Below are 24,132 nucleotides of genomic sequence, written 5' to 3'. Positions count from 1 at the left end.
CACGGGGACAACAGTGAGTCACAGCGGGAGCCGGCTTCTCTCCCCTTCCTTGTCCCACCCGCCGATCGTCCCACACGTCCCACACGTCCCACACGTCCAGGAGACGGGCTCCCCTCGTCAGCGACAGCCCTTCGGACGCCTGACACCAGCCCTTTTTCAGGCAAGAGGGTCTGTGGCCGGAGCACTCGGCAGACAGTAGCATCTGTCTAGAACGTAACCCCACTTTCCGTGTTCTCTTATCTGCGTCCATGCTCTCCGATAAAGATACGGATTGGCCTTTTTAAAAGGAAACTCACTCTTTCAGTGAAATACATGAGTCGTCCAAAGGAAGATCATGTGTATGTAACAGTTTCAAGGCGTAGAATCCAAAATGAACTTGGAAAGAGTGAGTCCCATGCTGCTTCTGCCATCTGAGGTGCGTTCACGGCATCACTCTCACAGCATCGGCCAGCCCTGTTCACACACTCCCAGGATGGGGAGCTCACGATCTCCCAAAGGCATCTCCGGTCAGCTCCCAGCAGGCTCCGCACGGAGGCCGGGTCTGCAGACCAGCTCGCCGTCCTTTCCTCGGGCGGGGATCTTGGCAGAGACCGTGCTCCCACTTTCTCCCAACAGCCTCCTCTTCCAGGCAGGCCAGCGAGGTTGCCTCACACTCTCAGAGAGACCGTCTCCAGCTGGGAGCACAGGTGCTGGGGTTTCCTCTTAAAGGGCCGTGCGGGCAGTGGAGGCTAATGCTCCCGGAGCAGCGAGACTTTGCCCCAGCTTGCAGGCGTGGGGACAAAGGCAAAACCGGGGACCCTGGGGGCGGCCCTCTGAAGGCAGAGCATTTCATAAATAACGAGCAAATGTGGACATGACCGTAAGGCCCAGCAACCACCCCCGCTCCGCTGCGGCTCTCCTCCCCTCCCCCTGCACACACAGGAAGAGGCCAGCCTCCCTCCCTCCGGGGTGGTTGCACCCACCTCGAGCTCTGGGTGCTCCCCCTCACCGGCCTAAGGTCATGCTTTGGCCATTTCTCCCTTACCTCAACCTACCTCAGGATTTAAACACACACGGTTGACTTTTGTAGATTTCTGTTAAAATACATTCATTTTGTGGCAACCAGAAAGCAAAAAGTCTTGTGGTCCTGATGTGCTGTTACTCTAGGAGTTTGGCAACCCCCAGGGCGCTTCCCTTTCATCCCGCTCAGGGTTTTCAGGGACCTTTGAGGAGCTGTTGTCATCCGCCCCCTCCCCCCCCCCCCCCCCAGGGAGGCTCGGAGAGATTAAGCCTCGTGTTCAAGGTCAGGCCAAAGAGAGCTGGGGCAGGGATTCAGACGGAACCTCCTTTCCACGGGGATGTGTCTCGTGCCCCTCACCCCCCCCCTCCCCACCCCCCCCCCCCCCGCAAGGGCTGCCATCTAAGGAAGGGTCGTTTTACCGAGAAGGCTGCAGGCAGGGAACGCTGGATTCGCCGGGCAAGGGTGCTGGCCTCACCATGCGCCGCCGGGGCGAGCCCCCCCGAGCGGCACCCCCCCAACTCCCTCGGCCCCCGGCGGCCTTTCCGAAGGGTTGGGCGGGAAACTTCATTTCCTCCACCACGGCCTCCACCACCGCCCGGGTCCCACACGCGCGGGTTCAGGTCTGAGTCACGCCCGGCCTGGGGACTTCACCGCTGGGCTCCAGGTTTCCGACCCGCGGCGGCGGAGGCTGGGCTGTCGCGGTTGGGGAGGGGTCGGTGAGCGGCCGGGGGCGACGGAGACCCGGGGGCCGGAGAGGCACGCCCCGCCCCGCCCCGCCCCGCCGCTCCCCACCGCTGGGGGCGGGCCCGGGGCGCGGCGCGGCCATTGGCCCGGGTAGGTGGGGCCAGCGCCGGGCGGCCGGGCGGGGGCGCGGACGCGGATGAATGGAGCGGGAGGCGGCTGCGAGCGGCCGCCAGAGCGCGGAGCGCGGCGCGGCGGCCGGACCTCGGGACGGTGAGCGCTCCGGCGGGCGCGGGGCTCGGGGCGCCTTCGTGGGGCGCCGCCCGGGCGCGCCGGCCCCGGCCTGCTGACGTCAGGAGCGCGGCAGGTGCCCGCTGACGCCGGGCTGGGGCCAGCGGGCTCGAGGTGGCGCCGGCGCGGGCGGGGCGGGACGCAGGGCACGGGCGGTGCGCCCGGCGGCCCGGCCGCCTCTGGGAAATCCGAGGCAAATGCACCCCGGTCGCCGCCGGCAGCCCGGGCGGGAAGCCTTGGGGGGGAGGGGGTGGGGAGGGCGGGAGCGGCCGGGCTGGTGGCCGGGCAGGTGGCTGGGCGCGCTCGCAGGCGCAGGCCCCGCGGGTCAGCTCAGGGACGGACGCGCCTCCCCGGGGTGCAGAGTGGTGGCGGGCCGGGTCCGGGAGGAAATCGCCAGGCGCAGAAGTTTCTCGCGGGCGGCCGGGCTTTGTTCGCGCGCCGGCTGCGCTAAAGACACCCCGCGGCGGGGGCGCGGGCGGAGCGCTGGGCTTTGGGGCGGGCACGCGGGGCTGGTCCCCAGCCCGGGCGTCGCCGGCCGGCCCCTCTCCCGCCCCACCACGCCAGGCGCGGGTACCCCGGCGCGAGGCGCGAGGCGCGGCGGGGAGCGCCCGGGTGCCAGCAGAGGGCGGGGTGGGGGGATGGAAACGAGGGTGCGGACCCGCCTGAGGCGCCGCGGGGCACCCTTGGCCCCGGACCTGGAGACCCGAGGCAGGACGAGCCGGCCGGCCGTGCGGACCCGAGCGGGGCTCCGCGGGGTCAGCGCCACGAGGGTAGAGACCGGCCGCGTGCGTGCGCTCCCTCGTGGGCGGCGGACTGGGTGGAGGGGCCTGTTCCTCTCCGCAGCCGCGGGGGAGCGCAGTAGTTTTCCACCTGAAGGAACCAGCTTAGTCGCCGCTTCCCGCTGTGCTGTTTGGAACCTGGGTTCCTGCCGTCAGACCAGACCCTGGCTCTGGGGAGCCGGGCTGGGACCCCGCGACCTGGGAAGATTTCATTCCCTGTGTGGCACCGGACGTGCCAGAGAAAGTGTCTGGTTTGAGCCGCTGTGTGTTCGAATCTGACAATATCAGTAATGCTCACGGGGGAGAAGCTGTTTGCTGAGCAGTCGAACGTGCCAGGCCCGGTGCTAAGTGCTTTGAGCGTTATCTCATGTAAGCCCCACAACAACCCTGTGGAGTGGGCTACTACCACTCCCATTTCACAGATGAATAAACCAAGGCACTGAGGAGTTAGGTGGCTCGAGCACGGTCACACCGCTAGCATGTGATGGAGAGGTTATCATCCAGACTTGGGTGCCTCCGGAGCCCTCACAGCTCTCATGGTGGTGGGGAGAAGGCAACCCGGGTGACCCGGCCTGACGCAGAGCAGTGTCCCAAAAGGTGGGCCCGTGGCTAAGGGGACTGGAGCATCCGGCCAATGCCCACGGATGCAGGGAGAGGAGGGAAGGGCCCCTCTGGCTGGACCCCGGGCTGCCCTGCCTCAGTACTGCCTTCCTGCTGGACAGGCCTGGTGGACACTACCTGGAAAGTTTTTATGGGGCTGCTTACCTCCTGGGTGGCTGTGACCCTAGTCCGCCCTGGGTGTGGCCCCTCAGGCAGGTGCCTGGGCAGGTCCCGACCGAGTCCCTCCCGACACCATGGTGAGGTGGCCGGGGCCTGGAGGCGGGGCTTGATGGTGGCCGAGTGAATGGAAGTCTCAGGGCTGATGTTTTCTGTCTGCTGAACACCTGTTCTGAGGGATTCAGCTCAGAGAGTCTGGCTGTCCCCAGTCTGCAGTGGACCCTCGCCTTGACAAACCGCTGCTGCAGTCCGGGCTCTGGGTCCACTTCTGGGTCCGGCTTCTAAACGATGTAGAAGTCTCCGCGAGCGGTGATCCATTTCCTGGGCCGGCACTGCTGAGCCGGTGTCAGTGCTGAAGCTCGCTGGGGTGGTTTTGGTCCGGGAGGCCTCCCCGGGTTTCCGGCGGGTAGCAGAGCGGCGCCCGGTGCTCGCGGTCAGGAGGGGGCTCAACAGCTGGCCCGGCGCGAACCCAGAAGACCCGCCCGGCCCCATTTCTGCTTCCTCTGTTGTGGACAGAAACCACGAAAATATTCCCTCCTGAGCCACGTGGCCTCCTGTTCTCAGGCATGGCAAAGAGCCCATTGTCTGCTTTTGGAAGGGGATAGACAATAATCCTCAGAAACCCAGCTGCTTTTGTTCTGGAACATTGAGCTGCTTGTCTGGCCTGGGCCTGGTCGTGGTGAGCCCACTTCAGGGCAGGCCCGGGGCTCCACCACGGCAGGTAATCGACAGGCCCACCAGGCCCCTGCCCGTGGGTGGGAAGGAGGCACCAGCTCAGGTCTCTGGGGACCAGAGCTCGTGTGTGTCCGTGGAGCCCGGGGCCTGCTAGCAGGGGAGGAAACCGGCCTTCTGGGCCCCGGGTCATATCCCCTCCTCGGCTGGTCATGGGGACTCTTCCTGCTGTGGGCCCTCAGCCTGCTTTTCTCAGATACCCCTCATTTCCCCTTTGTGGCCATGGTGCACCCCCTCCCACCAGCATTACACAGAATTAGCCTCTTGAACCACATTTCTTGGGGCTGGTGGACATTTTGCACAACATCATGCCTTTTGCAGACGGCACTCACAGCGTGGCCAGGTGTGGCCCACGGAGGACCAGGCACAGGGCGGGGCTTGCTCGCCAGGGCCTGGCCACTCCGCTTATGGCTGCCCGGAGAGTCATAGGCTCCTGGGCTGGGGAACTTCAAACACATCCTCTCCTCCCACGGGGCCCCCTTTCCTCATTGGCTTTTTATCCAGCAAGCCTTGGGGGTACCCGAGGCCACGTCCCTCGGCTCAGTGCCCTTTAGGGCTTGGGACCAGCTGAGCTGAGGGTGGTGCCCACTGGGCTGGTGGTCTGCCTCTCAGCAGGTGCTCTCAGCCTGGTACTTGGAGCCCCAGGCCTCAGAGGCCACCCGGACACGGCCCAGCCCAACCTGTGCCCCACCCAGCACCTCCAAACCCTATGAGGGCCCTTCTGCCAGTCTCTGTTTCTCACGAGCCCCAAGTGGTGCCCAGACCCACCTGCGAAGAGGCTCACTCCCTCCTCCCCATGAGGCCACGCTTATGTTTAAGTGGAGAAACTGAGGCACAGAGAGTGCAGAGAAATCCACCACTGCCCAAGGTGGGAACGCTTGCGTGGCTGCAACACATCCTATCTTCATCCCTCCAGGGATCAAACGTGGAGAACTGGAAAGACCGGTAAACTTGGACTCCCCTCTCTCTGGCTCATCCGGCCCTCCCCACACTCCTGCCCGCTGGTGGGGACAAGGTGGGTGCAGGGACGTCCGTGCAGGACAGCCCCAAGGGACAGGTCCTTGGCTCTCTCCCAGCCTTCGTTGTTGACCTCCATGCAAAGTGGCCGGCTTCCTGCTCACCCTGGTATGCAAATTGGGATGACCAGCCCAGATCTGTCTGCCACCCGCAGTCTGCCCTCTGAATAGCTTTGGCCTCGTTTTCAACAAGTGAAAGTCCCCTCCTCTCCCTCAGTCAGAGGATAAGACACCAAGATGGATGTAGTAGACCAGAAAAGAGAGCTGCCTGAAGACCTCCACAAGTCAAGGGGCGAGGGCCCAGGGCCACAGGGGCGAGGGCCCAGGGTCATGGGGACAAGGCCCAGGGCCCTAGGGGCGAGGGCCCAGGGTCACAGGGGCAAGGGTCCAGGGTCATGGGGACAAGGCCCAGGGCCCTAGGGGCGAGGGCCCAGGGTCACAGGGGCAAGGGCCACAGGGGCAAGGGTCCAGGGTCATGGGGACAAGGCCCAGGGCCCTAGGGGCGAGGGCCCAGGGTCACAGGGCAAAGACCCAGGATGCAGGGGGTTAGGAGGGAGAAGGGGAGGGGACAGGGAGGGGACCCACGTGCAGGAGCTCAGGCAGAGGCCACCATGTGGTGTGGCCATGTCACAGTGGCGTGGGCTGTGGCTGTCAACCTCAGAGCCATCGGTGCAGAGAAGAGGACCTACCGGCTGGAGCGCAGAGAGGAAGCAGAAGTGACAGCAGCGTGTGTGTGTCCCCGGCTGCCACGTCCCCGGCGAACGGGGTTCAGGACGGAGCCTGGGAGCGCCCCGGCCCCTAACAGGAAAGGCCCCCCTGGGGCGCTGGCTGGGCCAGAGCCAGACTGAGCCGCCAGGCGAGGACCAGTAGCGCCGGGGGCGACCTGCGTCCTTCCCGCCCGCTGGGTTTGCGGGCAGCCTCCGCGTGGGGCGTGGGTGAGCGCACAAGGCCTGAGCCGGCAGAGGGGCTTGTGGGTACTAGGGCTGCTGCAGCCCTGGGTTGAGACCAGGACCCCGAGCCTCCCACACAGGGGCCCCCGGTGCTCACGCTGCGGCCGCTGGGGCCGGCGGGGCGGGGAGGAGATGCACCTGGAGTTCCTGGAGCCGAGTGGCTCGGACTCGGAGAACTGTGGCTGTTGGCTGGGCCGGTGGAAGAGATCTGTGTTGTCCTCCTGAGCGAGCTCACCCTCCCCCCCCCCCCACACACACACACACACGTGTGCGTGCGCAGCCACGCCCTTGCCCCTCCCACCGGAGCCCCAGGTGCAGAGCCTCTGGCTGGAGGCTCCAGGGACCCCGTTGTCCTCGCCGCTAATCCTGGGCACCTAATCCCACAGGGCGTGTCTCCTATGGGAGCAGGGGGAGGGCCTCTGGCAGTAGGGGGAGGCTCCCAGGGACCCGGCACAAGCCTGGAGGACGGGGTAAGGCCCCGTACGGTGGCTCCCTGTGAAGGAGCTGCCTCCTCCCTGCACAGCTGGAGGACGGGGATGCTTTGTCTCTCCTCTCGGGTCTTGGGAAGCCCTCCCAGCGTCCTGCGGAGCATCTGGAGGCCCCAGATGCACCTCCACAAGGCTGAAGGCAGCAGAGCAGCAGGGAGGGACGGCCCAGCGTGTGAACAGGTGCTACAGGGGGTGGAGGGCACCAGACGGAGCCCCCCAGTCCGCTCCAGTCACGGGGGCTCCTTCCTGCTGCCGCCACTGTTTGGGGGTCACGTGGCTGGGGCTCCCGTGGAGGCCTTTTCCCTCGTCCTGGGCAACGCGCACGGCTCCGTGGTAAAAGGACCCCCCTTCTGAGACCGGGGATCTCAGAGGTTATGTGTGCGTGGGAGAGGCCTCAGCCGGCACCAGGCCGCAGAATGCTCATGACCTGCGACAGTGGCGGGCGTCCTGCCAGATCCCACTGCCCTGAAGCCCTCCTCTCGGGGCCTCTGCTGGCCGCCTGCCTCCTGCCTCTGCTGGCTCTCGCAGCCTGTGCTGTTGTGATTGGTAGTGGGCAGTTTGCGGCTGGCTCTTAAATGGCTCCCGGGTGTAGGGGGGCTGTGAGCTCCTGGTGGATGGGACAGTGCCCCGGGGGTCCCCAAGCCCCGCTGCCCAGCACAGCCTCACGTACAGCAGGTGTCAGTGTAGAACCACCGCCGCGGCGGCCCGAATTCTCCAGAGAAACACAGTCAATAGGAGATATTTATATATAAAGAGATTTATTATTAGAAACTTGGGCTGCACAACTGTGGAGATTGACAATTCTCTAAACGGGCAGTCGGCAAGCTGGAGACCCGGGACACATAAAGGTGCACTTCTGGCCTGAGGGCCGGCAGGGTGGGCTTGAGACCTGAGAAGAACAACGTGCTAGTTCGAGTCTAAAGTCAGGAAAAAGCCAATTCCCAGTTCAAAGGTAGCCAGGCAGAGAAATTCAGAGAAGGGTGAGCCTGCCGCCCTATCCCGCCATTCGACTGGCTGGACGAGGCCCACACACCTGCATTGGGTTCGCCAGTTCAGCCGCTAATCTCTCCCAGAGACACCCCTGCCCACACACCTCGTGGCCCACCAGGTTGACAGGTGGAATCCACCATCATGCTGCCCTTGGCTCTGAGGCCGTGGCCGTGGCTCTGGGCCAGACTCTGAGCGGTGGTCTGGGTGGAGGAGGGGGAGGAGTCGTCAGGAGTGAGATGCCCTGGGGTCCTTTTGCGTGGGGGTACCCGCGGGCTGTGCCTGGAGCCCCCGGGGGGGTGAGGGCGGCCTCGCGGCCCGTCCCTCCCGCTGTGGGGTCTGTCTGCCCCTCGGCTCCCGCGGCCGGCCTCCTGCGTCCACACGCTCCCTCCTCCACCGTCCGGCTACCTTGCCCAGCCCCTCTGCACCAGCGCCAGTGAGCACCTTGGCACTGGCTGGACCCGGCTCAGCAATCCAGTGAGGCCCGATCGGCAGGTGGGAAGCCGACACACGTTCTGTACAAACGGTTCCCAGCGGACAGAAACTAGGCACCTGTCACATGCTCACAGGGCCTCGGGAGCAAGGCTTCTCCGAGCGCAGCCGTGCTGTCCGGCCCTCGCCTCCACGTCCGCACCACCAGGCTCGGCCAGTGCGGCTGACTGCTGTCGTGCAGGACCCCGTTCTCTAGCAGGCCTCTGCGGTGACATGTCGGGCCTCGGGCACACACAGCAAGCTTCGGCATGGCCGTCTGTGCATCCACCCCCAGGCTTTGGCACACGATAGTGTCCAGGCAGGGCCGTGTGAGATCCTGGCATGAGCACCCTCTCCTCGCTCACGCCGCAGTGCCGGGAGCGCCGGGGCCACCGGGAGGGCCGGCCTCCTCATTCCCCATCCAGAGCGTCCGTCCGGAAGGGTGAGAGCCGGACAGACAAAGAACTCCAGCCTCCAGGAGGCACAGGAAACCTGGGGCGGAGCTGCAGGCGTAAGGTTGCAAAGGCTTTTCCACAGCGCGCTGACCTGGCCGCGGACAGCAAGGAGAGGCGGCCGTGCCCGCCGCAGTCAGCCTCCTGGCGGAACCCCTGGAGGAGGCGCCAGGGCCGGCGGCCCTGAACGCTGCTGATAATTCTTACCGTGTGCGGGTGGCAGCCACAAGTCGGTCGCCGGCCAGCACCCCGACTGGCGGTTCAATTTGCTAATTTAAATAATGGGACGCATAGGATTTGGCCTGAGCCTTATACACTCACGTCCGAGGTCCGTCCACAGTGTTGGTGCAGGTGGGATTTTCCCACTGACTTGGGGCTGCTCGTGGGTGCTCGCTTGTGGCTTTTGATTTCAGATCTTGTGCCTGGCCCCAGTCACAACAGCTGGCTGTCCCGCCGCCTCCTGAACCCTGCTGTGGGCCTGATCTTTCCGGGTCACCTGCCCTGCGTCTCTCCTGCAGGGGCGGGGCGTGTGAGGCGAGCCCAGAGCTGGGGCAGCAGGCGTCTGCCCGCGGCTGGTGTCTCCGCCACTTACTGGAAACGCCGACCCACGAATAATTCCCAAGGCCCCATCCCGGCCTGTCATCCACGCAGGCTGCTGGTGGCCTCCCTGAGCTGCCCGTGGCCCCTGCTGGCCTTCACCTGGTTGAGGTTCCTCTGCTTCCGGGCCTGCCCCAGACGATGTGTGCATTGTGCGTGCAAAGGTGCAGATGGCTCTGTGTGTACGCGTGGACCCGCACGCACGCGTGTGTTGGTGCATCTAGAGGAAACCACGCCACGGCGACAGCACGGGCTGGCCTCTGGGCCTTGGCATTTCTGGGAACGTCCAGCCTTCGTGGTATCTCTCCGTGTGTCTGTTTCGGCGGCCCGCCCGTGCCGGGGCTCGCACTGGCTGCTCTCTTCTTCGAGGCTCTGCCGTGGTCCGGGCGCCTGTGCTGCGTGGGCTGGAGGTGGCCCCGCGGCCATCAGCTGCAGCACCCGCTCCGCCTGTCCTGCAGGGTCCCCAGGAGTTGCCCCCTCCCCACTCTGCTCACAGCAGAGCCAGGCCTACAAGGCTGGGAGGCGCTACAAGTAACTAGCAAGGCACCTGGAACACTAGTGGCCGCCGTGGGACGACGTCGCTGTCCCTGCACGGCCTCGGGACTCGGCGTGGATGGCCTGGCGGCGCCCCCTTCACGGGGAGCAGCCAGCCCCGTGCGCGAACGCCACCATCAGTCGGGGTTCTTTCAGCACGGTGTTGGCGAGGACGGCCGTGTCGCATGCACGCGGCTCCCGGGTGTCTGTCAAGCTCGGCCGCCCCACCCCCTCAGGCCTGCGGCCTCCTCGATGCCGGGCCACACGCGACAGCTTGTGGCGTCCTCGGCGGCTGCCTTCGCCAAGCTTCCCAAACCAGGGGCTTAAAGCCACAGGACTTCAGCCTCTCCCGGCTCTGCGGGCCAGAGCCTGAGGTCAGCGGGCCTCGCGCCGTCTGGAGGCTCCAGGAGAGGGTCTTCGTGCCCTGGGAGCCCCTGGCCTCCTGGTGACTGTGTCTCTCCGCTCTTGGCTCCCGTTGTCATGTGACTTCTCTGTGTCTTCTCTTCTAAGGACCCTTGTCACTGGATTGGGGCCCACCCCAATCCAGATGACCTCATCTCAAACCATTAACGACGTCTGCAAAGGCTTTTTCCAAATAAGGTCGCACTCAGTGTCTGGGTGGACACTGGCTGTTTTGGGGAGACCCCCGTTCGCCCAGCGCAGGGCCCGACGAGGCAGCTCCCCGTAACCGGGTCCCTGAAGGAGTCTCAGCCGGCGAAAGTGGACGGGAGGCAGCTCTGGACACCCTCGTCTCTGTGCCTGGTGGGGGCGTGGGTGGGAATGAACCCCTGTGGCCTGATGCTCTGGGTCTGAGGACACGTCGGGGTCCTGAGTCACCAGCCACGGGGCCCCAGCCCTGGGGGAGGCCAGCAGGCGGCTCCAGGCCTCCGAGCACAACCCCGTGATGTTTCCCGTGCCTCCCACGGCGTGAGGCTCCCCAGGATGGCTGGGCCTCAGAAACACTCTGCATACAAAGTGGCCCGGCCCCAAAGGTGAAGGGCGTGGCGGTGTCCTGGGGCTGCCGGACGGCAGACCGCAGACCGGACGCTGACACAGCAGGTGTTGAGGGTCTTAGTCCTGGGAGCAGGATGCCTGGGACGGAGGTGCGGCCGCGAGGAAGCACCTGCCCGCGGGACAGTGTTCTGTGCGCACGTGGTGTTCGCTCTGCGTGTGCCTGAGTCCGAACGCCAGTCACAGTGAACTGGGGCCCGCACTGACCCCCGAATCTGACCTCAGTCACCTCTTCGAAGGCCCTGGCCCAAACACGCCCCCGTTCTGAGGGGCCGGCGGTCGGGGCTCCAGCACGCCTTCCTTGGGGAGGACCGTCAGCCCCGAGAAGCAGAGACTATGTGGGGTTTGCCAGAAGCAGCTGGGCTACGGGGAGGGTCCGGCGTCTTCTCCCGCAGGGAGCGCCAGCGGGAGGACAGTTTAGTTCTGGCGGGAGCGCCGGCCGCGCAGGGGGGGCGCCCAGAAGCCACCGTGTACCCGGCAGGATGTGCTGCCCTTTCTAACGGTGGGCGGGCTGGGGGTGTGGGGGCCGGGAGGGAACGGGGCTGGGCTGGGGCCTCGGCGGAGAGGAGTGTCTGCCTTTCTCCTAACCCGTCCGCGTGGCCGCACACGTGCTTTGCGGCGACATCCCGAAAAACGTGCCGTGGGCAGCAAGCACCGCGGCCGCAGAACAAGCCGGGCCAGCTGTGGCGCCCTTTTCCCCTCCCGAGTGGCCCGCGCCCTCCAAGTGCTGGACTGCAATGATGTCCCCTTCGTGCTGAGGGCACGGAAAGCTAGCGGGGTGTGAGTCTCCTGCGGAAGTGAGGCAGGACGGTCAGTGCGGAGACCGCGTCCACACGGGGCAGCCCTCCCAGCAGCAAAGCGCACGGCTCACGCCGGCTGGGCACAGGCCGGGGGGGGGGGGGGGGGGGGGGAGGGGGGCCATCCGGCTCGGTCCCGCTGGGCCTCAGCCCCGCTCCCCGACTGTGGCTTGCTCACATGTGTGGGTCTGGGAGGTCCAGCCCCGGCTTCAGAAGGGGGCTGGCCAGGGAAGGTCAAACCCCATCAGACTGGGTAGCGGACAGCAGAGCCATCAGCTGCCCCGAGGGACCGGGCACGGGGTGGGGGGTGGGGAGGGGGACACCTCCCCGCGATATCCGTGCATCCGAGGGCAGATGTAAGCTTTCTGACCCGGAAACTCTTCTCACAGGACGAACCGGCCCCCGGAATACCGTTCGGCGGCTTCCGTGGCCGCCCCCGGGACCCCCCCCTGGCGGAGATGCCTCAGCACTCGACGGGGGACAAGCCCCCGACGTCGGTGCCACAGCTGGTCCTCCCGAGCCCGCCCTCGGCCGCGGACGGCGGGAGTGGCCACAGCACCCCCAGCAGGCGGGCGTCCCTCGGCTCGCCCCCCAGCCACGACGCCCTGGGCTCCTGCAGCCAGCCGCTGTGCCAGCCGCCGGCCGGGAAGCGTGACCCCCTGGCGGCCCCCGAGACGCGCCGCGTGGCTGCGGGGCCGCAGAGCACAGTGTGTGGCTGGCGGGCCTTCGCGCCCGAGTGCCTGCGGGCCTTCAACACGCCCAGGGCCTTCCTGCTCTTCCTGTGTGCGGCCGCCTTCCTGCAGGGCATGACCGTGAACGGCTTCATCAACACGGTCATCACCTCCATCGAGCGCCGCTACGACCTGCGCAGCTACCAGAGCGGCCTCATCGCCAGCTCCTACGACGTGGCCGCCTGCCTGTGCCTCACCTTCGTCAGCTACTTTGGGGGCACCGGCCACAAGCCGCGCTGGCTGGGCCGGGGCGTGCTGGTCATGGGCGCCGGCTCGCTGGTGTTCGCGCTGCCCCACTTCGCCGCGGGCGCCTACGAGGCGGAGGGCGCCGAGGGCCTGGGCGCGTGCCGGGCCAACCGCAGCCTGGCCTGCGGGGACCGCGCCTCCGGCCTGTCCGCCTACCGCCTGGTCTTCATGCTGGGCCAGTTCCTGCACGGTGCGGGCGCCACGCCGCTCTACACGCTGGGCGTCACCTACCTGGACGAGAACGTCAAGTCCAGCCACTCGCCCGTCTACATCGGTGAGTGGGGTCGCAGGCGAGGCAGCGGGCGAGCGCAGGGGCTGGCGGTGGTCCTGGCCGACCTCAGCCTGGCCCCCAGCATGTCTTGGGAGTCCGGGGGGCGCGCGCAGAGTAAGTGGGCCCAGGGCTGGCTCGTGCCCCGGGTCAGCCAGGCGCTGCCCTGCTGCCCCTGGGACTGGGCTCGAGCCTCACGCTCCCGCTGAGACACCCTCGTTTGTGGGGGGGGAGGGGGGTGTCAGAATTCGGGGTTTTCAACCTCGTGGCACCACGTCCCCGCGTCCCTCCTGCCAGGCCAGGCTTTCCCAGGGAGAGGTGCTCGGGGACGCGCGCGAGGGACCGGCCGGCACTCCAAGGCCTGCCCTGACCCCGTCAGCTGGCTGCAGCCTGCTCGTTCCCACCTCAGACTCTGTCCCCCTAGTCACCTAGCGGTGCCGACCCAGGGACGTTGGGGTCTCCTTAGTCCAGCGACGCCCTGGTGGGCCTGTGATGCTGCGTGGAGATAGCCGTGGCCTGGAACACGGGCTCTGGGGGTCTTTGCTCTTCCGGGAGAAAGGGTCCAAATAATGTCTGCGGTCGGCTTGGCCAGGAAAGCTGTAAAATTTTTTTAAATGTTTACTTATTTGAGAGAGAGAGAGAGAGAGAGAGAGAGCGAGAGCGCGCGCGCGCAAGCAGGGGAGGGACAGAGAGAGGAAGAGGGACAGAGAATCCCAAGCAGGCTCCATGCCATCAGCAGAGAGCCAGACGCAGAGCTCGAACTCACGAGTCATGAGATCGTGACCTGAGCCAAACTCAGATGCCCACCCGACTGAGCCCCCAGGCGCCCCCAGAAAAATCTTAAAAGCAGCCAGATTTCAGACTCCGTGAAGGCCTCCCCTACGTAAACCCTGGCCCAAAGGGTCCGTGTGACGGGGACAGATAGGTGCAGACACACGGAGTGGGGGGCTCCTCGCAGGTGGGCTTCTGAGTGTCAGTGGCTCGCGAGCCCTGGGGCAGTGGACGTGGCCGGCCTCAACCTCTCTGCTTCTCCCCAGCCATCTTCTACACGGCGGCCATCCTCGGCCCCGCCGCTGGCTACCTGATCGGAGGCACCCTGCTCAACATTTACACAGAAGTAGGCCGACAGTGAGTGGCCCCAGCTGAATCTGCCCCACGCGGACGGCACCTCACCTGGGCGGTGGCTCCCTCAGAGCAGGACACACAGCAGGAAGAAGCTGGGCTGGCCCTGCTCTGGTGGCCCCGGGGTCTGGGGTCTGGGTGGGGGGGCGGCCCTGGGGTCTGGGGGGGGCTGGCCCTGCTCTGGCAGCCCCGGGGTCTGGGGGGTGGTCCCCAGGGTCTTGGGGGGGCTGGCCCTGCTCTGGCAGCCCCGGGGTCTGGGGGTCCCTGAGTGCAGGCCCTGAGGACGGAGACCTGGAACCAGGCGAGACCAGGTCACCAGTTCTCTGATACCCTTTGCAGAACTGAGAGCAGATTTCGTGCTGCCAATGTGAGCTTCTGTGTGGGGTTTTCCACACCAGGCAGGTCTCTTCGGACACCCATTGGGGGTCCTAAATTCAGCTCAGGTCTGACAGACTTCCCAGGGTCAGCACAGACCCCACAGGTGAAGGCTCAGCCTTAGGAGACCACCCCCTGCAGACGCCAGCCTCAGGCACTGGGTCCCCACGACTTCCGTCCCACCTGGCTACAAATCGGGGTTCCCACTGCCCCGTCCTTGGGTTTCGTGAGCGGCTAGGACAGCTCCCAGACCTCAGGAATGTGCTTTACGCACCAGATTACCGGTTTATTAAGCAGATTACGACCCAGGAGCCGCCAGATGGAGGAGGTGGAGAGTCCAGGTGTGGGAGGGGGTGCGGGCTTCCGTGATGTGCAGTGCGCCACCCCAGCACCCCCCCCCCCCCCGGAGCCCTCCGATCCCCTGGGCTAAGGTCTTTCTGGAGCAGCGTGCGGATGCCCGGCATGGGCGCCCTGAGTGCACGTGGGCAGGACGCTGACCCCAAGTGTCTCCCCCCACAGGACGGAGCTGACCACCGAGAGCCCCCTGTGGGTCGGCGCCTGGTGGGTGGGCTTCCTGGGCGCGGGAGCCGCCGCCTTCCTCATCGCCATCCCCATCCTCGGCTACCCCCGGCAGCTGCCAGGTGGGTGCATCGCTCCTCTGTCCTCCTGGGGGGGCACCCCTGGGGAGTCCGGGCCCTTCGCCTTCGGGGCGAGGCCACCGTCCTGCAGGGCCAGCCCGGCCACGTGCAGCTGACCCTCAGGCGCCCCCAGGCCTGGGAGGGGGGAGCCTCAGGTAGAGACCTTGGTCCCTGCCACTCGCCGACGTCTGTGTCCTTCCAGGCTCCCGACACTACGTGGTCATGAGAGCGTCGGAGACATGCCGGCTGAAGGACAGAGGCCACAAGGCAGCCAGCAACCCCGACTTTGGGAAAACCATCAGAGACCTGCCTCTGTAAGGACCTTGTGGGCAATGGGGGGGGGGGGGGGCGCTCCTGCCCGTGCCCATGTATCCTGCAGACCCTTGGGGGGCCCACACATGCCGGACCTTGACCCCAAGCTAGGAGAGTCCGCGTGGCCCCTCCAGGGCCGCGGTGAGCACACAGCTTCTGAACCTACTTTGTGGCCCCACGGACTCGAGGTCTCAGCCCCGAAATCCGGGCTGGGAGATTCAGAGCTGCACACAGAGCCGGTGAGGGACAGTCCCGATGGAGGGCCCTCACTCTGCTGTGTCCTCTGTCCTCTGACCTTTTCATTAAGGTCACCTGCACGTGCCAGGGTTCCAGGCTCACGCCCTCTCTCTGACTTGAGGCCTCTGACGACCCAGGAAGGGACGGGACTGTCTCCGGCCCCCTGCCCTCACTGCCCTGCAGCAGCCCCCACTCCTCGTGTGCTCCCCTCCCTTGTGTGAGACCTGGTCTTGTTTTGTGGGCTTCAAGGACCCCTGGCTTGCTCTGGTCTCAGGGAGACTCGGGGCCCTGGGAGGGGGGGGGGCTCCTGGCCGCCCACACCCTCTTCACGGGACCAGGCATCGCACAGGGGGCTCTTGAGGGAATGGGGAAGGAGCCCCCGGACGGCCTCCAGCCTGATTCCTCGGCCTCGCTGAGTACCCCCTGCCCCCCGGTAGTCTGGAGCCGGAGCCCAGGAACGGCCATGTCTAACTGGCCTCGTGGGGCCAGGGGCTGTTGGTGGCAGGAATGAGCCCTCGTTGCCTACCTTCGCCGTGGGAAGGGTGGAGGGGCGTCGGGGCCGAAGGTGGCCTCCGGGGAAGCCCCGGGGCTGTCTGCTGTCCGGTGGAGAGGAGGCAGGGCTGGCGTGCTAGGGGTGGAAGGTGGACGGGCCTGCCTCGCTTCGGGCTTTGTTCTCCTGCGTCCTGCTTCCTGTGGGGCCACCCAAGAGCTGCCCGCTCAGCAGGGTGCCCCAAGGCAGGTAAGCCGCCAGGGGCCGCACTGGGCAGGGGCGCAAGAGCGTCTGTGTGAAGGCTGGGTCGCCCCGTCTCCCAGCAGCCACGGGGAGGCGCTCTGAGCTGGAGCAGGGCCACCAGTGCCCCACATGCAGGGCTAGGGACCCAGCACGTCAGCAGCGCTGGGGACAGAGGGCCGAGAAGAGGTCTGTGTCCAGGCTTAGTTCCCTAGCCAGTTGCCGGTAATAAAACAAATCCTGGAACGTGTGCCCTCTGTTAACATCACGACTAGTTAACCGAGCAAATTCAACACCAGATTTTAGCAGAGCCACCTAGAGCCTGGGACGGTCTGCACACCCTGGGGAGGGTCGCCTGCCCCCCCCCCCCCAAGCCTAGCCGAGAGCCCCGAAGCCTGGGCCGATCTGAATAAGACCCAGGGAAGGGGCCAGCCAGACACAGGGCGTCCCCTATACAAGGCAGGACCTTCGAGCCCCAACAGAGGAGGTCCCGGGGAGGGGCCGGTGCCCTGGGCCCCCCCCGAGCCCCCACCCACCAGCACCCCTCTTCTTCCCTTCATGGACATGGGACCCAAATAATTAACCAAAAAGCATTGTTTTCAGTCTTCCGGCTTGAAAGTCAGTTTTGCATGTGTGTCGCTCTGGGGCAGGTCAGGTGCCACGAGCCGCGTGGAACGTCTTTCCTTCGCCTCCTCCCTGCCGCCTGCTCGTGTGTCCCGGTGCAAAGCCTAGTCACGGCTGCACAGCACGTCCCTACTTTCCAAGATCCAATTGGCGGCATGTGGCAGGTGCCCCGAGATGTGAGCAGGGACTCTGGGCTCCCTCCCGGTGTGAGCACGACCAGCAGCGGGGTCTCCGGGCCGGGGCTCACGAGGACGGGCTTCACGTGTGGCACAGCCCTGAGCTGCAGACCCGGAGAGCGTAAGCCCCGAGGGCCATTTCAGAGCCGGCCCCCACGGCGGGCTGAGGGTAGTCATTTAGTTCCAGGGTTTGCTTTCTCGTAGGTGCGGGAGAGGGAGGCGCTGCCCTGCGGTGACCCGGGGCTCCAGAGAAAACCCTGCCCCCAGCCCACATCACTCCCCGGGGGCCAGGGACAGAAGCGTACCGGTCGGCACCTCGGTGCCCAGGTCCAGGCACCTGCCGCCTGGCGGCTCCGGGAATCGGAAAAGCAGGCAGTAGAGCCTCAAGTGCGGGCGGCTGGCTGCCCCCCGAGGCCGAGCTTCCGAACTTGCGGACCCCCCGCGGCTGTAATTTCGTTCCCACTCCAAGCGTCGTGCCTCCACTGCCCCGTAAGGACGGTGTGCTGTGTTCTATGCTGCGTGTGTGGTCGGCACACCCGGGTGCCAGCCCTGCTCGGCCCGAATCCCCAACAAGGTGCAGAGCAGTCGGGCCAGAGCCAGCGGCCCTCGGAGAAACGTGCTCACGCGAGGGCAGGCAGTGTGGGGCAGGGCCTGGTGCCCAGCCCGTCGCTCGGGGCAGGGACACAGGCGGGCAGCAGTCAGAGCCCGAGTCGGGCACTCACAGAGGTCTCTCCGCTTCTCGGTGAGACCTGAGGCCGAGAGCGCCACGGGGCCGTGCAGGGCTCCCCGCCCTGATCCCCAAAGGGAAGCAAGGCCGGCCTCACTAGGGAACAGGCAGGTCAGGTCCGAGGGGCCAGGGCCAAGGTCCTTCCTCAGGATCCCTACGACACCACCCCCAAAGTACACACCAGCCCGGTCCACCCAGAGGCTCCTTGGAGGGCCCCCTGTGCCCCGTTCTCGAGAGCTGGTGGCTGAGAAAGGACCCCAGCCTTCAGTGCCGGTCCCCATCCGTGGGGACCTGGCCAGTCCTGGACTTGGGGACAGCCGCCTCCCCCGGCCCCCGGCTCCTGACTCCCCCCAGTGCCAAGTGATTCCATGGTTTTGTGGTTGCTCGGGGTCTCTCCCCATGCCAGAGCTGAACTGTGGCGGAGGCGGTGAGGAGGTTGATTTGGCGGCTTGCTTTCCTGGAGCTGGTTCTCCGCCAGCCTCACACCCCGTCCTGACCGCTCTGGGGGAGACATGGAGGGCCCCCCACTCCCCAGCCCCCTGCGCTCCCCTCTGGAAGGGCACTTCCTCCCTGCTCTGGCCTGCTCTGACCCTCTGTCTCTTCTCTCTCGTCTCCCCATCCAGCTCCATCTGGCTCCTGCTGAAAAACCCCACGTTCATCTTGCTGTGCCTGGCGGGAGCCACCGAGGCCACACTCATCGCAGGCATGTCCACGTTTGGCCCCAAGTTCCTGGAGTCCCAGTTCAGCCTGAGCGCCTCGGAAGCTGCCACCTTGTTCGGTGAGAAAACTCGCTGAATCCTCGGGGTCCTCTGACTTTTCGTGAGTTCTCGGACGAGTGAGGGGTCTCCCGAGTCTCTTTTACAAGCGCACGCGGCTCCTGTACGCGCGAGGACACGCGGGCGCGTGGTCCTGCAGGGGAGGCCCCCGGAGCGGGTGCTGGGCCGTGTGCAGTGTTGCTTCGTGGGTCTGATGGTCCTTCCCGGGAGGTGGGGAGCACGGACAACAACGTGCTGACCTCCTGGGGGGTCCGCTCTGGCTGGGAGGGTCCGGGGCGAGCTCATCGCCTGTGACGCCCGCTCACCCCCTCCAGCGTCCCTGGCTTGTTGCAGAAAGGGTTTGGCTAGAGGCATCCAGACCCTCAGGCCCGGTCGCACCCAGGAGCCAGGTGGCCGGCGTCCCAGGATTTCACGGGAACGTGAGGTCGGAGCCCCGGGACCCGCCCGGCCAGAGACATTCTGTGGCCAGAGCCAGGCTGGCCCCCCCAGGAGAACAAGGGCCCTGCTTAGACCCCCTCCTGCTGCTGCGCAGAGGGCACCTGCTGCCTCACGGAGAACACACCAGGCGGGACGCGTTACCAGACAAGGGGTCGATGCCGGGCCGTGCCAGACGTGGCGTGGATCCTGGCTGGGGGGGTCAACACACCATGTGGAATGTGGGGACTTCTGGGCAGCACATGGGCCAGTGCAGGCCGCCCCCCAGCCCTCGGGGTTCTGTTCCGGCACGGGGCTTGGGCATTCAGTTAGGGACCCCCTCCCCCTAATGCCCCCAGACACCCCTCCTTGCCTGGCCTCTCGGCCCCATCCACAAGTGCCTCCCCTTTCCCAAAGCGGCCCCCTCCCTGTGCTCACATTGTCCCAGAACGGCCACCTGCTCTGGGGTCCCCCGGGCTGCAGCCCAGAGCTGGAAGGGGTCCATGTCAGAGCCGGCTTTGGTCCTTGCTGGAGAGGCAGGCCCACCGAGCCCCACACCCGTCCGCACCCCATCCCTGGGACGGCCTGGGAGCCGCACGCCAACTAATCCCAGCTTCCCGTGAAATGGCACAGGCCACGGATTTCTCGAAGGTGGCCCACGGCTGGACTCGCAGAAGCTGTGGTTTTCTGGGGAGCACAGTCCCTGGGCGGCCTCCCGGTCAGGCGGGCAGCGGGCTATTGGCCTCTCCCCCTCCCAGTCCTGCCCCGCCCCTGCGGCCCCGCAGGCCCTCACCGAGCACGTCCCCTCTGCCGCAGGGTACCTGGTGGTGCCGGCCGGGGGTGGCGGCACCTTCCTGGGTGGCTTCTTCGTGAACAAGTTCAAGCTCCGTGGTGCAGGCATCATCAAGCTGTGCCTTTTCTGTGCCCTGACCAGCCTGCTGGCCATCTTCGTGTTCTTCATGCACTGTCCCAACGTGCCCGTGGCGGGTGTGACCGCCAGCTACCACGGCGGGTAAGGACCGAGAGGTGCCCGGGAGAAGGGGAGAGCCCAGCGCACCTGTCGGAGGCACCGGTGGCCCCGGGGGATGGCAGCGGTGGGGTGGGGACTCGGTCACTGTTTGGAGAGGATCAGGGCTAACGGTCACTGAAAGCCCGGCATCGGCCCTTTGGAAGCCCCGGGCTCCGTCCCAGCCCCAAGCCCGGGGTTCCCATCTGGAAAACGAGACTCCGCTCACCCAGCCGCTCTCCACGTGTGGACGTGGAAGGTGGCCCAGGGTCGGCTCCCGTGTGTGACCGAGTCACGGGAATGTGAGAGCGACAGCCGGTCAGGCTAATATCTGGAGCAGGCTACGACGGTGGCCGCTGGGACGGGCGGCCCCTCTCAAGGACTCCTGGTGCCGCTGGCGGGTCAGGACCACAGACCTCAAAGTGGCCGTGGGAGCACTGTCCCCCGACAGGACCGCCACGGTCCCCCCACGAGGACCGTGCTGCCACGGGAGGGAGGCAAGCGGGTCCCGGGCCAGCTCCCAGGGAGGGTGGTGAGGGAGGCGGGAAGGGTCCGGATGGGCATGGGGTCTTCCATCTGAGTGGAAAGAGAAAGAAGCCCGCGCATCCGTGATGGCCACCGTGTGCACGCGCCCCTGAGCCGTGCAGGTACACAGCTGTCACCTGAGGGGCTGGCGCCTCTGGGGGGGGGCTTTGTCCCCGGGCGCTCTGAACCACCTGCCCGTCCAACCACCAAGTCGGGGGAAGTGCGCCGCGCACACGGAGAGCAGAGCGAGCGCGGTTTGCGTGGCGTGAGAACGCCCAGCGGGTCTACGGGCAGGAGGCAGGGAGGGGAGCACCGGGAACCTCGGGAACCGGAGGCCGTGGCTGGGGGTTGGGGGGCGCGAGGCCCCAGGCTGGGCTCCCCACCCGGCCTGGCCCCACCGCCCCCTCCTCTCCCGCCCGCAGCCTCCTGCCCCAGGGCCGCCTGGAGCTGACCGCCACCTGCAACGCGGCCTGCGGCTGCCGGCCCGAGCTCTACAGCCCCGTGTGCGGCTCCGACGGCCTCACCTACTTCTCGCCCTGCTACGCGGGCTGCCCGGAGGCGGCCGAACCCGGCCCCGGCGGCCAGAAGGTGAGCGTGGCCGCCGCCCCCCGTGCCGTCCGCGCCCCGGGAGGGCCCCTGCCCCTTCCTCCGGTAATCCGCGCTGTTTGCGCCCCTCAGGTGTACCGAGACTGTAGCTGTGTCCCTCAGAATTTTTCCTCTGGTTTTGGCCATGCCACTGCAGGGAAATGCACCTCAACTTGTCAAAGAAAGCCCCTCCTTCTGGTTTTCATATTCGTTGTAATCATATTTACATTCCTCAGCAGCATTCCTGCGCTCACGGCAACGTTACGGTAAGCCCGGGCCTGGGTTTCGCTCAGGCCCAGAACCTTCCCTTGCAGCACGCTGCGGTGGAGCTCTGCAGATCCCGCGGGGTACGTGCCGGGCCCCCCAAACACCGCGGCAGGAGAGAGCCAACTGCCTCTGTGAGGTGCTTGCCACCTGGGGAGGTGGCCACTGCAGCCTGGGGCGTGGCCAGGACTTGGCTGCTAGCGTGGGGGGTGTGACTTGGCAGACGGCCCCACCCCCCCGGGCGCTGACGCGGCTGTCTCACGTTTCAGGTGTGTCTGTGACCGGCAGAGATCGTTTGCGCTGGGAATCCAGTGGATTGTGGTTAGAACTCTAGGTACTGTGCCCCGTGAGGAAGCCACGTACAGTTGCGTAGTGCGTTCGCTGCACAAGGGCACCCGGCCTGTGTCCCCTCACGCGGCGGGTGTGCATTCGGGAACAGCTAGTGCCCGCTTTGGAGAAGGACGCCATCCCCTCGCCGTCCACTAGGGGGACCCATGGTCATTTATTTGCCTTTTCCTGATTAGCACAAAGGCTCCAGGGGAGTCGCGGGTAATTCGGCACCTCCCCCCCTGGTGCCAAGTCCCCAGAAAGGAACATTTACGTCCAGTCCGCACCGACACCCCCCCCCCCCCCCGCGAACACCAGTGGCTGACTGACGTCACCCTTCTGGGTCTCGTCGCTGCCCACCCACCCCCTCTGGCCCCCCGCACAGGTTGGGTCCTGAGTGAGCCTCTTTCTGCAGGGGGCATCCCAGGGCCCATCGCCTTCGGCTGGGTGATCGACAAGGCGTGCCTGCTCTGGCAGGACCAGTGTGGCCAGCAGGGCTCCTGCTTCGTGTACCAGAACTCGGCCATGAGCCGCTACATGCTCATCGCAGGGCTGGTGTACAAGGTGAGTGCGGGGGCGCGCTGGAGGGGGGTGGTCCCTGGTCGGCTCCAGAGGCCCGGGGTCTCCTCCTGCTGGCCCAGGGGCCCAGGCTTTCCACCGGGGCCTTCCAGCCGCTCGAACCCGGGGCCCCGGTTCCCAGAAGCGGCTTCCTTCCCAAGTGAGAGCCCGTTGTGGGGCCCCAGCCCCACGAAGCCCCTGCCTGCCGGGGCCTCCCCCCTGCCGCTGGCCCCGGACTCTGGTCCCCTAGGGCTTTGCAGGGATAAGACCCCGCTCCGTCCTGCGAGGGCAGATTCTGGCGGGCCTGTAGGTGTCTGGGGGCTGTCGGGGCGGGGCTTATGGACCCCTGAGCAATTCCGCTTCCTGACCTTGAGGTGCCTGGGGCGCTGGCCCACCCTCCGCCCGACCCTGGGAAGAGAAACTGCCTGCTTTATCACGTGTTTCGTGTCGTGTGGGGAGAAGCACGGTATTTATAGTTTGAATTTTCCCCGATGGGAGGAAGGGACACGGAACCTTCACAATAAAGTGAAATCCTGGGGCCAGCCTGTAGGAGTGTCTCGATTTTCTTCTCTGGGTGGGGGGGCTGCTCAGGGGTCCCCCCCCCCTTGCCTCACGTTTGTCTGGAAGCATCTCGGGGATGGCGAATCCTCAGCCCCCTGGGCTTATCTCCACACGGATTAGCATAATAATAGCCACGTGTGAGAAAGGATTTGCGTGACCCCAGCAGAAGGCAAGGGGTCAGTCGGAGGGGGACATGGCTTCCTGGGAGCTGCCCCCGGCTTTTCCTCTGTGCCCCTGTGCCCGGAGCAACAGGCTGGTACCCGGGCCGTCTGTCCACCCAGACGATGAGCCCTCTGCGTCAGCACAGCGGTTACGGTGACTTCTCAGGTCAGTGTTAGTTTCAGCAGGAGTAGCAGACAGGTTCCCAATGCACCCCCTCCGATCCCTGCGCCAGAGTGGACACGGGTGCCAGGCTTCTCAGGCTGGTGATGCTCCCAGAAACGCTAAAACCCAGCATCTGCATGTTAAAACACACACGTGTACAGAGGCGCCTGGGGGGCTCAGTCAGTTACGTGTCCAACTCAGGGTCAGGTCATGATCTCACAGTTCGTGGGTTCGAGCCCCGCTTCGGGCTCTGTGCTGACAGCTCGGACCCTGGAGCTGCTTCGGATCCTGTGTCTCCCTCTCTCTCTGCCCTTCCCTCCCCCCCCCCAAAATAAACTTTTTTTTAATTACAAAAAACCCTGAAGATCTTTATTCCTCAGTTCTGGGGGCCAGAGGTCCGAAATCCGCACGTCAGTTCCTTCTGGGGGCTCTGACGGAGGGTCTGCTCCAGCCCCGTCTCTGCCCCTGTGTTGCGTGGCCTTCCCCTGGGTGTCTCTGTAAAGCCACTGTCTCCTTGGTCCCACGAGGACACCTGTCACTGCAGGCAGGCCCACCCGACACCCAGGATGATTTCATCTCAACCTTCTGAACTTAATTACACCTGCCAAGACACCGCTCCCACGATAGGCTCTGGGGGTCGACACGGGGGGGCACTGTTCAGCCCAGGACGAGCCCCCCCACCCCATCCAGGGCCAGTATGTCGTCAAATGCTGGTTTTCATTCCCTCACTGACAGTATGGGTGTCCACGCAGGGGCGGGTTATGCAGGAAAGATGGGTCTTCTCTCCGGAAGCGGGGTCCTCGGGACCTCGGGAGCAACCGGGCCGCCTGGCCTCTTCCTCTCTCCCAGGTGCTGGGCTTGTTGTTCTTTGCCGCCGCCTGCCTCCTGTACAAGCATCCGTTGGAGGCTCCCAATGGCCTAGAAGCTTCTCTGCCCAGCCAGTCCTCGGCCTCCGACACCCCCATGGACCTCCAGGACGCCCCCTCGGCCCTCCAGCTCCAGAGTGACGTCTGACCGCCCACCCGTCCGCCCAGGGACACGAG

The 24,132-nt window shown here is 66.0% G+C and overlaps 2 protein-coding genes across 2 annotated transcripts in view; one reads left to right on the top strand and one right to left on the bottom strand.

Moving 5' to 3' along the window:
* The window catches only part of LOC113595714 (mucin-1-like), a 10,176-nt gene extending 1,733 nt beyond the window's left edge, over positions 1–8,443 (bottom strand). The window contains exons 1-4 of the mRNA XM_053201336.1: positions 8,261–8,443; positions 7,820–7,904; positions 1,420–2,855; positions 297–812 (exon numbers count right to left, since the gene is read on the bottom strand). Coding sequence (XP_053057311.1) covers positions 1,648–2,855; positions 7,820–7,904; positions 8,261–8,443 — 1,476 coding nt within the window. The 3' untranslated portion in view covers positions 297–812; positions 1,420–1,647. The remainder of the gene's footprint in view (positions 1–296; positions 813–1,419; positions 2,856–7,819; positions 7,905–8,260) is intronic.
* SLCO4A1 (solute carrier organic anion transporter family member 4A1) lies at positions 1,808–24,132 on the top strand. Its single transcript, XM_027046564.2, has 12 exons — positions 1,808–1,954; positions 11,953–12,814; positions 13,846–13,936; positions 14,825–14,946; positions 15,146–15,257; positions 18,373–18,527; positions 19,756–19,951; positions 20,893–21,058; positions 21,149–21,321; positions 21,589–21,653; positions 22,062–22,210; positions 23,939–24,132. The coding sequence occupies exons 2-12, from the start codon at positions 12,022–12,024 to the stop codon at positions 24,101–24,103; spliced, it is 2,187 nt and encodes a 728-aa protein (XP_026902365.2). The 5' UTR covers positions 1,808–1,954; positions 11,953–12,021; the 3' UTR covers positions 24,104–24,132.

The sequence above is a fragment of the Acinonyx jubatus genome, chromosome A3 (assembly GCF_027475565.1).
Source record: "Acinonyx jubatus isolate Ajub_Pintada_27869175 chromosome A3, VMU_Ajub_asm_v1.0, whole genome shotgun sequence".
Taxonomy (NCBI): Eukaryota; Metazoa; Chordata; class Mammalia; order Carnivora; family Felidae; genus Acinonyx; species Acinonyx jubatus.
This window is presented reverse-complemented; position numbering and strand designations above follow the sequence as displayed.